Consider the following 18,720-nt stretch of genomic DNA (forward strand, 5'->3'; position numbering starts at 1 on the left):
CTCCACGGATGCACACTCTGCCCTGCGTCCCACTGCTGCCTCCACTGATACACACTGCCCTGCGTCCCACGTCTGGGCTCCACTGATGCACACACTGCCCTGGGTCCCACCGCTGGGCTCCACTGATACACACTCTGCCCTGCGTCCCACGGCTGGGCTCCACTGATGCACACTCTGCCCTGCGTCCCACCGCTGGGCTCCACTGATGCACACTCTGCCCTGCGTCCCACCGCTGGGCTCCACTGATGCACACACTGCCCTGCGTCCCACTGCTGCCTCCACTGATACACACTGCCCTGCGTCCCACGTCTGGGCTCCACTGATGCACACACTGCCCTGGGTCCCACCGCTGGGCTCCACTGATGCACACTCTGCCCTGCGTCCCATCGCTGGGCTCCACGGATGCACACTGTGCCCTACGTCCCACCGCTGGGCTCCACTGATGCACACTGTGCCCAGCGTGCTCCACTGATACACACTCTGCCCTGCGTTCTATCGCTGGGCTCCACTGATACACACTGTGCCCTGTGTCCCACGGCTGGGCTCCACTGATGCACACACTGCCCTGCGTCCCACGGTGGGCTCCACTGATGCACACACTGCCCTGGGTCCCACCGCTGGGCTCCACGGATGCACACTCTGCCCTGCGCCCACGGCTGGGCTCCACGGATGCACACTGTGCCCTGCGTCCCACGACTGGGCTCCACGGATGCACACTGTGCCCTGCGTCCCATCGCTGGGCTCCACTGATACACACTGTGCCCTGTGTCCCACGGCTGGGCTCCACTGATGCACACACTGCCCTGCGTCCCACGGCGGGCTCCACGGATGCACACTCTGCCCTGCGTCCCACGTCTGGGCTCCACTGATGCACACACTGCCCTGCGTCCCACCGCTGGGCTCCACTGATGCACACTGTGCCCTGCGTCCCACCGCTGGGCTCCACTGATACACACTGCCCTGCGTCCCACCGATTGGGCTCCACTGATGCACACTGTGCCCTGCGTCCCACCGCTGTGCTCCACTGATGCACACACTGCCCTGCGTCCCACGGCTGGGCTGCACTGATGCACACTGTCCTATGTGCCACACTGCTGCCCCCACTGATACACACTGTGTCCTATGTGTCACACTGCTGCCTCCACTGATGCACACAGTGTCCTATGTGTCACACTGCTGCCTCCACTGATACACACAGTGTCCTATGTGTCACACTGCTGCCTCCACTGATACACACAGTGTCCTGTGAGCTACACTGCTGCCTCCACTGATACACACAGTGTCCTATGTGTCACACTGCTGCCTCCACTGATACACACAGTGTCCTATGTGTCACACTGCTGGGCTCCACTGATACACACTGTGTCCTATGTGTCACACTGCTGCCTCCACTGATACATACTGTGCCCTATGTGTCACACTGCTGCCTCCACTGATACACACTGTGTCCTATGTGTCACACTGCTGCCTCCACTGATACACACAGTGTCCTATGTGTCACACTGCTGCCTCCACTGATACACACTGTGTCCTATGTGTCACACTGCTGCCTCCACTGATACACACAGTGTCCTATGTGTCACACTGCTGCCTCCACTGATGCACACTGTGTCCTATGTGTCACACTGCTGCCTCCACTGATGCACACTGTGTCCTATGTGTCACACTGCTGCCTCCGCTGATACACACTGTGTCCTATGTGTCACACTGCTGCCTCCACTGATACAGTGTCCTACGTGCCACACTGCTGCCTCCACTGATACACACAGTGTCCTACGTGCCACACTGCTGGCTCCACTGATACACACTGTGTCCTACGTGCCACACTGCTGCCTCCACTGATACACACTGTGTCCTATGCGCCACACTGCTGGACTCCACTGATACACACTGTGTCCTATGTGTCACACTGCTGCCTCCACTGATACACACACTATGTGTCACACTGCTGCCTCCACTGATACACCCAGTGTCCTGTGAGCTACACTGCTGCCTCCACTGATGCACACAGTGTCCTATGTGCCACACTGCTGCCTCCACTGATACATACGGTGTCCTATGTGTCACACTGCTGCCTCCACTGATACACACTGTGTCCTATGTGTCACACTGCTGCCTCCACTGATACACAGTGTCCTATGTGTCACACTGCTGCCTTCACTGATACACACTGTGTCCTATGTGTCACACTGCTGCCTCCACTAATGCACACTGTGTCCTATGTGTCACACTGCTGCCTCCACTGATGCACACTGTGTCCTATGTGTCACACTGCTGCCTCCACTGATACACACACTGTCCTATGTGTCACACTGCTGCCTCCACTGATGCACACTGTGTCCTATGTGTCACACTGAGGCCTCCACTGATACACACTGTGTCCTATGTGTCACACTGCTGCCTCCACTGATACACACTGTGTCCTATGTGTCACACTGAGGCCTCCACTGATACACACTGTGTCCTATGTGTCACAATGCTGCCTCCACTGATGCACACTGTGTCCTATGTGCCACACTGCTGCCTCCACTGATGCACACTGTGTCCTATGTGTCACACTGCTGCCTCCACTGATGCACACTGTGTCCTATGTGTCACACTGCTGCCTCCGCTGATACACACTGTGTCCTATGTGTCACACTGCTGCCTCCTCTGATGCACACTGTGTCCGATGTGTCACACTGCTGCCTCCACTGACGCACCCTGTGTCCGATGTGTCACACTGCTGCCTCCACTGATGCACCCTGTTTCCTATGTGCCACACTGCTGCCTCCACTGATACACACAGTGTCCTATGTGTCACACTGCTGCTGCCACTAATACACACAGTGTCCTATGTGTCACACTGCTGCTGCCACTAATACACACAGTGTCCTACGTGCCACACTGCTGGCTCCACTGATACACACTGTGTCCTATGTGTCACACTGCTGCCTCCACTGATACACAGTGTCCTGTGCGTCACACTGCTTCCTCCACTGATACACACGGTGTCCTATGTGTCACACTGCTGCCTCCTCTGATGCACACTGTGTCCTATGTGTCACACTGCTGCCTCCACTGGTGCATACTGTGTCCTATGTGTCACACTGCTGCCTCCGCTGATACAGTGTCCTATGTGCCACACTGCTGCCTCCACTGATACACACAGTGTCCTATGTGCCACACTGCTGCCTCCACTGATACACACAGTGTCCTATGTGTCACACTGCTGCCTCCACTGATACACACTGTGTCCTATGTGCCACACTGCTGCCTCCACTGATACATACGGTGTCCTATGTGTCACACTGCTGGCTCCACTGATACACACTGTGTCCTATGTGTCACACTGCTGCCTCCACTAATGCACACTGTGTCCTATGTGTCACACTGCTGCCTCCACTGATACACACTGTGTCCTATGTGCCACACTGCTGCCTCCACTGATACATACGGTGTCCTATGTGTCACACTGCTGGCTCCACTGATACACACCGTGTCCTATGTGTCACACTGCTGCCTCCACTGATACACACAGTGTCCTATGTGTCACACTGCTGCCTCCACTGATACACACTGTGTCCTATGTGTCACACTGCTGCCTCCACTAATGCACACTGTGTCCTATGTGTCACACTTCTGCCTCCACTGATGCACACTGTGTCCTATGTGTCACACTGCTGCCTCCACTGATGCACACTGTGTCCTATGTGTCACACTGCTGCCTCCGCTGATACACACTGTGTCCTATGTGTCACACTGCTGCCTCCACTGATGCACACTGTGTCCTGTGTGTCACACTGCTGCCTCCACTGATGCACACTGTGTCCTATGTGTCACACTGCTGCCTCCACTGATGCACACTGTGTCCTATGTGTCACACTGCTGCCTCCACTGATGCACACTGTGTCCTATGTGTCACACTGCTGCCTCCGCTGATACACACTGTGTCCTACGTGCCACACTGCTGCCTCCACTGATACACACAGTGTCCTACGTGCCACACTGCTGGCTCCACTGATACACACTGTGTCCTATGCGCCACACTGCTGGACTCCACTGATACACACTGTGTCCTATGTGTCACACTGCTGCCTCCACTGATACACGCACTGTCCTATGTGTCACACTGCTGCCTCCACTGATACACACTGTGTCCTATGTGTCACACTGCTGCCTCCACTGATACACACACTGTCCTATGTGTCACACTGAGGCCTCGACTGATGCACACTGTGTCCTATGTGTCACACTGCTGGCTCCACTGATACACACTTGTTGGACACGGCCTCGTGGCGTGGTCCGGCCCCGTCCGCATGGAGGGCCCGGGACGACATCGGCCCTCCATTCACCGACTATCGACCCCCCTGACACGCACATTCACGAACCATCGGCGCAAGCAGCCTCCCGGGCCACCTACAGCTCTCCCCCTCCCTGGTACCCCGGCCGGACCTGCTCGCCAACGCTGCCAGCCTGGCACCCTGACCAGGCCACCCTTTCCGGCCCGACTCCATCTTGGGACCCTCACGCCCGGAACACGTGGCCGCAGCCATCCCGGGCCCGACCCCAGCGAAGCCCAGACATCGAGGCACCAGGATCCTCCCAGGTGGTAAAGTGGCCACTCGACCAGACCCCGGAGGAGGAGAGTCTCGATGGGCCTGCCACCGCCCCCGGACGCCTGGTATCGATCACTCTCCCGGCTCCCTGGGCGCTGGCTCCGCCCCCCTGCTGGGTGTCTGGACACCTTCATCCCGGCCCCTCTGACCCCCAGGCGCGAGGGTCCGGACATCAAAGCCCTCCAGTCCTCTATCTGGGCCAGCCCCGGATCAAGACAGCAGTGGTATCTGGAGTCGAAGCCCTGCTGACCTCGTCGCGGCTGATCCTGATCTTAACTCCTGCACCTGGAACCTTCGAGGCCCTGCTGACGCTGTCGCGGCCTGACCAAGCTGAACTTTCTCCGAGGCCCTGCTGACGTTGTCGCGGCCTGTCCAAACTGAACTATCTTCGAGGCCCTGCTGACGCTGTCGCGGCCTGCCAAGCTGAACCACCTTCGAGGCCCTGCTGACGCTGTCGCGGCCTGTCCAAGCTGAACCACCTTCGAGGCCCTGCTGACGCTGTCGCGGCCTGTCCAAGTTGAACCATCTTTGAGGCCCTGCTGACGCTGTCGCGGCCTGTCCAAGCTGAACTATCTTCGAGGCCCTGCTGACGCTGTCGCGGCCTGACCAAGTTGAGCTACCTTCGAGGCCCTGCTGACGCTGTCGCGGCCTGAACCCTTGAACTATCCACGCACCAGTGGGTGCCAAGACTGTCCCGCTACCCCCTTTCCCCCGAGACCACGACATTGCGGATCCCTCGATCCTTGCTGTTACCCTGCCAAGAACTTGCTTTGAATACCTATATAAAGAATCTAGTGAACATCTTTCCTGTGTCGTGTCTATCTGTAAGTAGTGTGATTGCTCTGCTGTTACGATTGTAGGAGAGGAGCCTCGCCAAGGAGGCCTCCCTACGGCGCTCGGCCTATTCCATACAGAGAGGTGGGCCTCGGGGCGGACAGTCAGACACCTTCTGTCTCCCCTGGGGTCGCCTTTCCAACATTGGTGGCAAGCGACGGGATACGAGCCCACGCAAATCGTACAGCGAGTAACACGTCACTACTGACAGAGACCCACAGCCACGATGACTACTAAGGAAGCTGGAACGACCGCAGAATTCCAGAAAGACCTGTTAGAGGAGTATCGCTACCACTGGACTAAGTACAAAGGACGATTTCAAAGAAGCGCTGCAAACCTGGGTGGAGTCCCGAGAGACCCCGCCCCAAACGAACGATGACATTGTCCGAGAGGTACCCGTGAGTACCGTCATAGCCCCCATAGAGGAAAGAACCGCCAACAGGGACCCGGGCCTCTCCCACGAAGATGCCCGGGAGCGAGAGAGGAGTCGGCTCCATGAACTAGAGCTCGCCCGACTCCGGCTGGACGGAGAACTCCAATTAGCAGAAAAGAAAATGGCCCTTGAACAACGGCGATTAGAGGGAGATCTGGAAGAGAGGCGGCGGCAAAGAGAATTGGAAGAAAAGAAACTCCCATACGAACACGAGCGTGGCCTTAAAGAACTCGAAATCAAAGCCAAACTCGAAGAAGCTGGCGCCACGGTAGCCCGGAACCCCTCACCTCCGGCCGACCCAAAGGTCCACATCCCGAAGGATATCGTCAAAGAGTACTACAAGAATGACGATATCCAGCAATGGTTCAAGGCGTACGAAGTTGCCATGACCGCGCAACGCGTTCCGCGATCAGACTGGGGTGCCGGCTTATGGGGGAGATTCGTCAGCGAAGGAAGAGACACCCTGTTGGAGCTGGCCGACGACGTAATGTCCTCCTATGACCACATGAAGGACGCCCTGCTTGTCCGGTATGGCCTCACCCCCGAGATGTACCGGCAGAGATTCAGAGACTGCAAGAAAATCCCCGGTACCACGTGGGTCGAGTACGTGAACTTTTATAGCAGGGCCCTGGAAGGATGGATAAAGGGCAGCAAAGTGTCCACCTACGAGCAGCTGTTCGACCTCATCGTTTGGGAGCACCTCTCCAACAACTGCTTTGTCGAGCTCCGACAGCATCTACTCGACAGCAAGCTAACCGAGCCCCGGAAACTCGCCGTCGAGGCAGATCGATGGGTGAGCACCCGGGTCCCCCGAACACCGATAGGAGAAACCGGTCAGGGCGGCCGGGGCCACCCCCGCCAGCGGGGAGGCGGAGGAGGACATAACCCGAGCCGAAGCTTCCCGCCAGCCTCGAGCCGGGGTCCCCCTCCAGGGAACCCCCCGAGTAACACTTCGCCGCCCATGAAGAGGGACCCCCCAGCCCGGCCGGGGCCCCACCCGAACATTACTTGCCACAGATGCCAGCGGACTGGTCACTATGCCAGTGACCCCCTCTGCCCCATGAACCAGCGTCCCGGCACCACGGGACCTCCGACCCGCCAGTTCGCTGCTGCAGCTCTGGGAGAAGAGAGAGAAGAAGACGTAGAGGTCTACGAGGAAGACCAAATGGAGTATGAACCGGCCGCCATGGCCCTAGCCTGCCTGGGCAATAGAGACCTGGTACCCCAGGCCCCGCTACCGAGCAACACTCGAAAATACAGTCAGTGGGTCCACATCAATGGACGACGGACCGAAGCCCTCCGGGACACGGGGGCCAGTGTGACGGCCGTCCGCTGCCACTTGGTGACCCCCGAACAGATCATCCCGAACGTACGCTGCCCCGTGAGGGCCGCCGACAACTCAGAAACTCTATGCCAGATGGCCCGAATTCCCTTCGAATGGGGGGGAGTGTCGGGCACCCTCAAGGTGACCGTCCGGGACGACGCCCCCGTGGACTGCCTCCTTGGGAACGACCTCGAGAGCTCCCCCTGGGCCCAAGTCGAGCGGAGAGAGCACCTAGGAATGATGGGATTACCAGAGTGGGTCTGTGCGACGACCCGATCTATGGCAGCCCGAGCCCCGGCATCGACCGAGGCCGCCCCGACCGAGGAGCCGGAGTGGCCCGAGCCACCGCCCTCTGCCATCCCTGAAGAATGCGACTCCGAGACCAGGCCCTCGGAGCCCGGAGACCACCCCGAGCTCAGCGACATCCCCGAACTAGCCTAATGGCGCCAAGAGGGTGGTCCCACTCGAGAACAGTTTCGGCAGGAACAGAAGACCTGCCCTTCCCTCGAGGGGACCCGCCAACAAGCCGCTGCCCAAGCTACCGGGGACACCTCAGGGTCCCACTGGGTCTACTGGGACCACGACCTCCTATATAGTGAACAGAAAATTGCCGAGCTGGGGGCCAGCCGAGTGCTAGTGGTTCCCCTGCGATTCAGAGACTTCCTGTTGAACCTAGCGCACGATGTGCCCCTCGCCGGGCACCTGGGGCAGGACAAAACTTACAGCCGCCTGGTGACCCATTTCTACTGGCCCAAAATGCGCACTGATGTCCATAACCACTGCCGCACCTGCCCGACATGCCAAGCCAGCGGAGGGAAGGTGAAGGCCCCGCTCCAACCCTTTCCAGTCGTCACCACCCCCTTCGAGCGAGTGGGAATAGACATTGTGGGGCCCCTGGACCCTCAAACCTCCCAAGGGCATCGCTTCATACTTGTCCTGGTGGACCACGCCACCCGCTATCCTGAGGCCATCCCCCTCAGAACAATCACCGCTCCCGTGGTGGGGCGGGCCTTGATGGGGATCTTCTCCCGAGTAGGATTCCCCCGGGAGGTCGTGAGCGATCGGGGCACGAACTTTATATCTAAATATATGCGGTCCCTGTGGCAACAGTGCGGGGTCACATACAAGTTCACCACCCCGTATCATCCCCAAGGGAATGGACTTGTGGAGCGGTTCAACCGGACACTCAAGGGGATGATACAGGGCCTAGAAGAGCCACTACGACGCAGATGGGATGTCCTGCTGCCCTGCCTCCTGTTTGCCTATCGGGAGGTACCACAGAAATCCCTGGGGTTCAGCCCCTTTGAACTCTTGTACGGACACCCTGTCCGAGGTCTGCTCAGCCTGGTCAAAGAGGGCTGGGAAACTACCGTCAAAGACGCACCACCGGATGTCTACCGGTACCTCCTGACCCTCCGAAACCAAGCTCGGAAGTTCCGGGCCCTTGCAGAGGCCAACCTGGAGGCCAGTCAGGAGGACATGAAACGCTGGTACGACCAGCACTCCTCCTCCATCGAGTTCGAGCCGGGCCAGCGGGTCTGGGTCATGTCCCCGGTCGAACCCTGTGCCCTCCAGGACAAATGGTCAGGGCCCTTCAAGGTGATCGAGCGCAAGAGCCCCGTCACTTACCTCGTGGATATGGAGTCTCCCCGGAACCCCCTCCGGGTTCTGCACGCCAACCGGCTCAAACCTCATTTTGCCCGCACCGAACTGAGCCTGCTACTCGCTACCGACGATGGAACCGAAGACGACTCCGAGCCCTTGCCCGACCTCCTAAAGTGCACGGAGAAGGACGGCTCCGTCGAAGGGATCTCTCTCTCCCCCGACCTGACCCCCGCACAGCGCTGGGACTGTCACGAACTATTGGGACAATTCACAGATCTGTTCTCCCTCACCCCCGGGGTTACCCAATGGTGTGTCCACGATGTCGACACCGGGGACAGTCAGCCAGTACGACACCGGGCCTACCGGGTCCCCGACCGAGTTCGGGCCTGCATCCAGACGGAGGTCACCAAGATGCTGGCCCTGGGGGTAGTTGAACCCTCCGACAGTCCCTGGGCCAGCCCAGTGGTCCTGGTCCCCAAGGCCGCCGCACCTGGCACCCCGCCAGAACTCCGGTTTTGCGTCGACTACCGGGGGCTGAATGCTGTTACGAGAACCGACGCACATCCCATCCCCCGGGCCGATGAACTGATCGACCGCCTGGGGGCCGCCGAGTACCTCAGTACCTTCGACCTCACCGCCGGGTATTGGCAGATCGGCCTCACCCCTGGCGCCCAGGAGCGCTCCGCCTTCTCCACGCCCGACGGCCACTTCCAGTTCAAGGTGATGCCCTTCGGCATGAAAAACGCCCCGGCCACCTTCCAGAGACTAGTAAACAAGGTACTGGCGGGGCTGGAAGAGTTAAGTGCCGCCTACCTAGACGACATTGCGGTCTACAGCCTCCGCTGGGCTGAGCACCTGAAACACCTCTGGGAGGTCCTGACCGCCCTCCGCCGGGCCGGGCTAACTGTAAAGGCCAGCAAGTGCCAGATAGGCCAAGGGTCCGTGACCTATCTGGGACACCAAGTGGGGAGCGGCCAAGTGGCTCCCCTCCAACCCAAGATCAACGCCATCCTAGCCTGGGAACCCCCGGTCAACCAAACCGCCGTCCGAGCCTTCCTGGGGCTCACGGGGTACTATCGGCGTTTTATCAAGAACTATGGGAGCATTGTGGGCCCCCTCACAGAACTGACCTCGAAGAACCGGCCCCAAAAAGTGCAGTGGACACCCCCGTGTCAGGTGGCCTTCGAGACCTTGAAAGCAGCCATGTGTACCGCCCCTGTGCTCCAGGCCCCCGACTACAGCCGAGAGTTTGTGGTCCAGACCGATGCCTCGGAGCACGGCATCGGGGCGGTCCTATCACAAATGGACTCCACGGGAACTGACCATCCTGTGGCCTTCATCAGCCGGCGGCTGCTGGCCCGAGAGCAGCGATGGAGCACCATCGAGAGAGAAGCCTTCGCTGTTGTGTGGGCCCTCAAGAAACTCAGGCCCTACCTCTTCGGCACCCACTTCCGGGTGCAGACTGACCACCGGCCCCTAAGGTGGCTGATGCACATGCGTGGCGAAAATCCCAAACTGCTGCGATGGTCCATCTCCCTCCAAGGCATGGATTTCACTGTGGAGCATCGCCCTGGCAGTGACCACGCCAACGCTGACGGCCTGTCCCGGTTTTTCCGCCTCGACGAAGAGAGCCCCCAGGAAGATGGGTGACTCTCCCCGCCTTCAGCTGGAGGGGACGTGTGTTGGACACGGTCTCATGGCGTGGTCCGGCCCCGTCCGCATGGAGGGCCCGGGACGACATCGGCCCTCCATTCACCGACTATCGACCCCCCTGACACGCACATTCACGAACCATCGGCGCGAGCAGCCTCCCGGGCCACCTACAGCTCTCCCCCTCCCTGGTACCCCGGCCGGACCTGCTCGCCAACACTGCCAGCCTGGCACCCTGACCAGGCCACCCTTTCCGGCCCGACTCCATCTTGGGACCCTCACGCCCGGAACACGTGGCCGCAGCCATCCCGGGCCCGACCCCAGCGAAGCCCAGACATCGAGGCACCAGGATCCTCCCAGGTGGTAAAGTGGCCACTCGACCAGACCCCGGAGGAGGAGAGTCTCGATGGGCCTGCCACCGCCCCCGGACGCCTGGTATCGATCACTCTCCCGGCTCCCTGGGCGCTGGCTCCGCCCCCCTGCTGGGTGTCTGGACACCTTCATCCCGGCCCCTCTGACCCCCAGGCGCGAGGGTCCGGACATCAAATCCCTCCAGTCCTATATCTGGGCCAGCCCCGGATCAAGACAGCAGTTGTATCTGGAGTCGAAGCCCTGCTGACCTCGTCGCGGCTGATCCTGATCTTAACTCCTGCACCTGGAACCTTCGAGGCCCTGCTGACGCTGTCGCGGCCTGACCAAGCTGAACTTTCTCCGAGGCCCTGCTGACGTTGTCGCGGCCTGTCCAAACTGAACTATCTTCGAGGCCCTGCTGACGCTGTCGCGGCCTGTCCAAGCTGAACCACCTTCGAGGCCCTGCTGACGCTGTCGCGGCCTGTCCAAGCTGAACCACCTTCGAGGCCCTGCTGACGCTGTCGCGGCCTGTCCAAGTTGAACCATCTTCGAGGCCCTGCTGACGCTGTCGCGGCCTGTCCAAGCTGAACTATCTTCGAGGCCCTGCTGACGCTGTCGCGGCCTGACCAAGTTGAGCTACCTTCGAGGCCCTGCTGACGCTGTCGCGGCCTGAACCCTTGAACTATCCACGCACCAGTGGGTGCCAAGACTGTCCCGCTACCCCCTTTCCCCCGAGACCACGACATTGCGGATCCCTCGATCCTTGCTGTTACCCTGCCAAGAACTTGCTTTGAATACCTATATAAAGAATCTAGTGAACATCTTTCCTGTGTCGTGTCTATCTGTAAGTAGTGTGATTGCTCTGCTGTTACGATTGTAGGAGAGGAGCCTCGCCAAGGAGGCCTCCCTACGGCGCTCGGCCTATTCCATACAGAGAGGTGGGTCTCGGGGCGGACAGTCAGACACCTTCTGTCTCCCCTGGGGTCGCCTTTCCAACAACACTGTGTCCTATGCGCCACACTGCTGGCTCCACTGATACACACAGTGTCCTATGTGTCACACTGCTGCCTCCACTGATACACACAGTGTCCTGTGTGTCACACTGCTGCCTCCTCTGATGCACACTGTGTCCTATGTGTCACACTGCTGGCCTCCACTGATGCACACTGTGTCCTACGTGCCACACTGAGGCCTCCACTGATGCACACTGTGTCCTACGTGCCACACTGAGGCCTCCACTGATACACACTGTGTCCTACGTGCCACACTGCTGCCTCCACTGATACACACTGTCCTATGTGTCACACTGCTGACTCCACTGAGACACACTGTCCTATGTGTCACACTGCTGGCTCCACTGATACACACTGTGTCCTATGTGTCACACTGCTGCCTCCACTGATGCACACTGTGTCCTATGTGTCACACTGCTGCCTCCACTGATACACACAGTGTCCTATGTGTCACACTGAGGCCTCCACTGATACACACAGTGTCCTATGTGTCACACTGAGGCCTCCACTGATACACACTGTGTCCTAGGTGTCACACTGCTGACTCCACTGATACACACTGTGTCCTATGTGTCACACTGAGGCCTCCACTGATACACACTGTGTCCTAGGTGTCACACTGCTGCCTCCATTGATACACCCTCTGTCCTATGTGCCACACTGCTGCCTCCCCTGATACACACTGTGTCCTATGTGCCACACTGCTGCCTCCACTGATACACACAGTGTCCTATGTGTCACACTGAGGCCTCCACTGATACACACTGTGTCCTAGGTGTCACACTGCTGCCTCCACTGATACACACTGTGTCCTATGCGCCACACTGCTGGCTCCACTGATACACACTGTGTCCTATGTGTCACACTGCTGCCCCCACTGATACACACTGTGCCCTATGTGTCACACTGCTGCCTCCACTGATGCACACTGTGTCCTATGTGTCACACTGAGTCCTCCACTGATACACACTGTGTCCTATGTGTCACACTGCTGGGCTCCACTGATACACACTGTGTCCTAGGTGTCACACTGCTGGGCTCCACTGATACACACTGTGTCCTAGGTGTCACACTGCTGGGCTCCACTGATACACACTGTGTCCTATGTGTCACACTGTTGCCTCCACTGATGCACACAGTGTCCTATGTGTCACACTGCTGGGCTCCACTGATACACACTGTGTCCTATGTGTCACACTGCTGGGCTCCACTGATGCACACTGTGTCCTATGTGTCACACTGCTGCCTCCTCTGATGCACACTGTGTCCTATGTGTCACACTGCTGGGCTCCACTGATACACACTGTGTCCTATGTGTCACACTGCTGGGCTCCACTGATGCACACTGTGTCCTATGTGTCACACTGCTGCCTCCTCTGATGCACACTGTGTCCTATGTGTCACACTGCTGGCCTCCACTGATGCACACTGTGTCCTATGTGCCACACTGCTGCCTCCACTGATACACACAGTGTCCTATGTGCCACACTGCGGCCCCCACTGATACACACAGTGTCCTGTGAGCTACACTGAGGCCTCCACTGATACACACTGTGTCCGATGTGCCACCATGCTGTCTCCACTGATGCACACTGTGTCCTATGTGTCACACTGAGGCCTCCACTGATACAGACTGTGTCCTATGTGTCACACTGCTGGGCTCCACTGATACACACTGTGTCCTATGTGTCACACTGCTGCCTCCACTGATGCACACTGTGTCCTATGTGTCACACTGAGGCCTCCACTGATACACACTGTGTCCTATGTGTCACACTGCTGCCTCCAGTGATCCACAGGGTGTCCTATGTGTCACACTGCTGCCTCCACTGATGCACACTGTGTCCTATGTGTCACACTGCTGCCTCCACTGATACACACGGTGTCCTATGTGTCACACTGCTGCCTCCACTGATACACACTGTGTCCTATGTGCCACACTGCTGCCTCCACTGATACACACTGTGTCCTATGTGCCACACTGCTGCCTCCACTGATACACACTGTGTCCTATGTGTCACACTGAGGCCTCCACTGATACACACTGTGTCCTATGTGCCACACTGCTGCCCCCACTGATGCACACAGTGTCCTACGTGCCACTGCTGCCCCCACTGATACACACTGTGTCCTATGTGTCACACTGCTGCCTCCTCTGATGCACACTGTGTCCTATGTGTCACACTGCTGCCTCCACTGATACATACTGTGCCCTATGTGTCACACTGCTGCCTCCACTGATACATACTGTGCCCTATGTGTCACACTGAGGCCTCCACTGATACACACTGTGTCCTATGTGCCACACTGCTGCCCCCACTGATACACACAGTGTCCTACGTGCCACTGCTGCCCCCACTGATACACACTGTGTCCTATGTGTCACACTGCTGCCTCCACTGATGCACACTGTGTCCTATGTGTCACACTGCTGCCTCCCCTGATACACACGGTGTCCTATGTGTCACACTGCTGCCTCCACTGATGCACACTGTGTCCTATGTGTCACACTGCTGCCTCCACTGATGCACACTGTGTCCTGTGTGTCACACTGCTGCCTCCGCTGATACAGTGTCCTACGTGCCACACTGCTGCCTCCACTGATGCACACTGTGTCCTATGTGTCACACTGCTGCCTCCACTGATGCACACTGTGTCCTGTGTGTCACACTGCTGCCTCCGCTGATACAGTGTCCTATGTGTCACACTGCTGCCTCCACTGGTGCACTTTATGTCCCAGCTCATGAGAGTGGATCTTGTGAACCACCCAGACATAAGGAATCCTGAAAGACTATTTGCCCCAGCTTCAGTACCCCCTAACGGGTACCATGAAAGCCATCACCCGAGTAAGAGAATCATAGGATACGCTCCACTCCAGACTCACAACAGCATCATAGGAGAGGGGGGAACCTAGGGCAACTAAGGTGATCACAGGGTACCCTCTGATTTCAGCCAGCCCCACTCAGAGGATCTCTCCAACCTAAGGTACCCCCACAGCCCACGAAAGGTTCATGGAATACCCTCCACCCCAGCCCAATTTGGAGGATAATGAGAAAAGTACTACCCAGAGCCACTTGCAAGATCAAGGAACCTGAAGTACCACTCCAACTCCCCTAGGAGGGTCCTAGCACCTGAGGTACCACTTCCGCCCCCCTGAGAGGGTCCTAGGACCTGAGGTACCACTTCAGCCCCACTGAGGGTATCAGAGGATGCCCCAGACCACAAGACAATCATGGGACACCCTCTACCCCGGCCAGATGGAGAACATCACAAGGTACCCACCAACCCTTCCTCATCGAGAGCATCCCATCAACGCAGCGCACCACCTACCGTCTCTGGATATGCTTCTGCCCAACCCGGGGACTCGAAGGACACAGGTTTCAGAGCCACATATTCTTCAGTCTCACTCTCTTTATTCTTAGAGACCTGAAACAACAACAAACCCCATCAGAGAAGACAAAAGCAAACATCAACTTGAAACAACAACAAAAAACCTCAAAGAACACCAGCCATGGAATACAACCTGAAACAACAAGCCAGTCCGAGAAGGTCAGCCTCAGAAATTAAACTAAAGCAACATCAAACTCCTGAGAGAAGACCAGCACAGCAATTAACCTGGAACAAGTCCCTGAGAGAAGACCAGAACAGAAATACATCTGAAACAAAAAACCCTCAAAGACGTCCAGTCATGGAAATCAACCTGAAACAACAAACCCCTCAGAGAAGACCAGCCACAGAAAATGAAACAAACAACAAACCACTAAGAGAAGATCAGCCATGGAAAATACAACAGGAACAACAAACCCCTGAGATGTGCCAAGCACAAAAAACTACCTGAAACAACAACAAACACTCAAAGAGGACCTACCATGGAATATTATAGTAAACCATTCAGTCAAGACCAGCCACAGAAATCAAACTAAAGCAATAAACCCCTGAGAGAAGACAAGCAAAAAAAGCAACCTGACAACAAATCCTTCAGAGAAGGACTAGCAACATCAATTAATCAGAAACAACACGCCCCTGAAAGAAGACAATCACAGAAATCAACTTGAAACCACAAACACCTCAAAGAAGGACCAGCCACGTAAAATAAACTGAAACAACAACCCCCTGAGAGAAGACCAGCCACGGAAATGCAAACTGAAACAACAAACCAGTAAGAGGAGATCAACGCAGAAATCAAACTGAAGCAACAACAACCCCCTGAGAGAAGACCAGTACAAAAATCAACCCGACAACAACAAATCCCTCAGAGAAAGACTAGCAACATCAATCAAGCAGAAACAACACGCCCCTGAGAGAAGACAAGCACAGAAATCAACTTGAAACCACAACTCCTCAAAGAAAGACCAGGCACGTAAAATAAACTGAAACAACAAACCCCTGAGAGAAGACCAACCACGGAAAAATGAAACTGACACAACAAACCACTAAGAGAAGATCAGCCATGGAAAATCAAACAGAAACACAAACCCCTGAGATGTGCCAAGCACAAAAAACTACATGAAACAAACAAACAAACCCTAAAGGAGGACCTACCATGGAATATTACAGCAAACCACTCAGTGAAGACCAGCCACAGAAATAAAACTAAAGCAATAAACCCCAGAGCGAAGACAAGCAAAAAAAGCAACCTGACAACAAAAAAATCCCTCAGAGAAGGACTAGCAACCTCAATCAAACAGAAACAACAAGCCTCTGAAAAAAGACAAGCACAGAAATCAACTTGAAACTACAAACTCCTCAAAGAAGTACCAGCCACGTAAAATAAACTGAAACAAACCACTAAGAGAATATCAACACAGAAATCAACCTGAAGCAATAAACAAACCCTCAGAGAAGGCCGTCACAGAATTTAACCTCCAGCAATAAAAACCGCTCAAAGAAGACCAGTCATGGAAAATAAAACTGAAGCAACAACAACCCTCTGAAAGAAGGTTAGCACAGAAATCAAACTTCTGTTCCTCCAACTTATTCTATGCACACCGGGCTATATGCAGTGACAACAGAGGCAGAAACATAGAAAGACGGGCAGTAAGATGGACAGAGCCACAGAGGACTACACTCTGATGGCGACAGTCATTGGTAATAATACAGTCTACTAGAGACAGAGTCACTGGGAAGTCAGTCTGATAGGGTCAGAGCAGCAGGTGGCAGCACAGTCTGACAGGGACAGAGAACACGGCCTGATGGGTACCCAGGCAGAAATAGAGCTTGTTCAGGGAAGAGCCACAGGCAGTTACACAGAGTGATACAGACAGGCACAGAACAACAGACAGGAACTGTCTGATAGGCACAGAACCACATATAGGAGGAACTGAAGTTGACAGGGACAGAGTCTCTGTGAGAGAGAGGCACAGACAGGAACACAAAGTGATACAGAAAACGCCAGAGGGAGGGCACAGTGTGATGGGGACAGAGGCACACGTAGAACACAGTGTGGTTAAGACGGAGCCACAGGTAGGACACAGTGCGATACGGGCAGAGCCACAGGTAGGACACAGTGTGGTACCGGCAGAGCCACAGGTAGGACACAGTGTGAAAGGAATAGAGCCACAGGTAGGACACAGTGTGGTACGGACAGAGCCACAGGTAGGACACAGTGTGGTACGGACAGAGCCACAGGTAGGACACAGTATGAAAAGAATAGAGCCACAGGTAGGACACAGTGTGGTACGGACAGAGCCACAGGTAGGACACAGTGTGGTACGGACAGAGCCACAGGTAGGACACAGTGTGGTACAGACAGAGCCACAGGTAGGACACAGTGTGGTACAGACAGAGCCACAGGTAGGACACAGTGTGGTACAGACAGAGCCACAGGTAGGACACGGTGTGGTACAGACAGAGCCACAGGTAGGACACAGTGTGGTACGGGCAGAGCCACAGGTAGGACACAGTGTGGTACTCATAGAGCCACAGGTAGGACACAGTGTGAAAGGAATAGAGCCACAGGTAGGACACAGTGTGGTACGGACAGAGCCACAGGTAGGACACAGTGTGGTACGGACAGAGCCACAGGTAGGACACAGTGTGGTACGGACAGAGCCACAGGTAGGACACAGTGTGGTAGGGACAGAGCCACAGGTAGGACACAGTGTGGTACGGACAGAGCCACAGGTAGGACACAGTGTGGTACGGACAGAGCCACAGGTAGGACACAGTGTGGTACGGACAGAGCCACAGGTAGGACATAGTGTGGTATGGATAGAGCCACAGGTAGGACACAGTGTGAAAGAAATAGAGCCACAGGTAGGACACAGTGTGGTACGGACAGAGCCACAGGTAGGACACAGTGTGGTACGGACAGAGCCACAGGTAGGACACAGTGTGGTACGGACAGAGCCACAGGTAGGACACAGTGTGGTACGGACAGAGCCACAGGTAGGACACAGTATGAAAAGAATAGAGCCACAGGTAGGACACAGTGTGGTACGGACAGAGCCACAGGTAGGACACAGTATGAAAGTAATAGAGCCACAGGTAGGACACAGTGTGGTAGGGACAGAGCCACAGGTAGGACACGGTGTGATACGGGCAGAGCCACATATAGGAGGAACTGAAGTTGACAGGGACAGAGTCTCTGTGAGAGAGAGGCACAGACAGGAACACAAAGTGATACAGAAAACGCCAGAGGGAGGGCACAGTGTGATGGGGACAGAGCCACAGGTAGGACACAGTGTGGTACGGACAGAGCCACAGGTAGGACATAGTGTGGTATGGATAGAGCCACAGGTAGGACACAGTGTGAAAGAAATAGAGCCACAGGTAGGACACAGTGTGGTACGGACAGAGCCACAGGTAGGACACAGTGTGGTACGGACAGAGCCACAGGTAGGACACAGTGTGGTACGGACAGAGCCACAGGTAGGACACAGTGTGGTACGGACAGAGCCACAGGTAGGACAC

At 56.5% G+C, this 18,720-nt stretch overlaps 1 protein-coding gene across 1 annotated transcript in view; it reads right to left on the reverse strand.

The window, feature by feature from the left end:
• The window catches only part of NECTIN2 (nectin cell adhesion molecule 2), a 210,121-nt gene that overhangs the window by 750 nt on the left and 190,651 nt on the right, over positions 1–18,720 (reverse strand). The window contains exon 9 of the mRNA XM_078651271.1: positions 15,139–15,234. Coding sequence (XP_078507397.1) covers positions 15,139–15,234 — 96 coding nt within the window. The remainder of the gene's footprint in view (positions 1–15,138; positions 15,235–18,720) is intronic.

This window comes from Lissotriton helveticus, chromosome 7 (assembly GCF_964261635.1).
Source record: "Lissotriton helveticus chromosome 7, aLisHel1.1, whole genome shotgun sequence".
Lineage (NCBI taxonomy): Eukaryota > Metazoa > Chordata > Amphibia > Caudata > Salamandridae > Lissotriton > Lissotriton helveticus.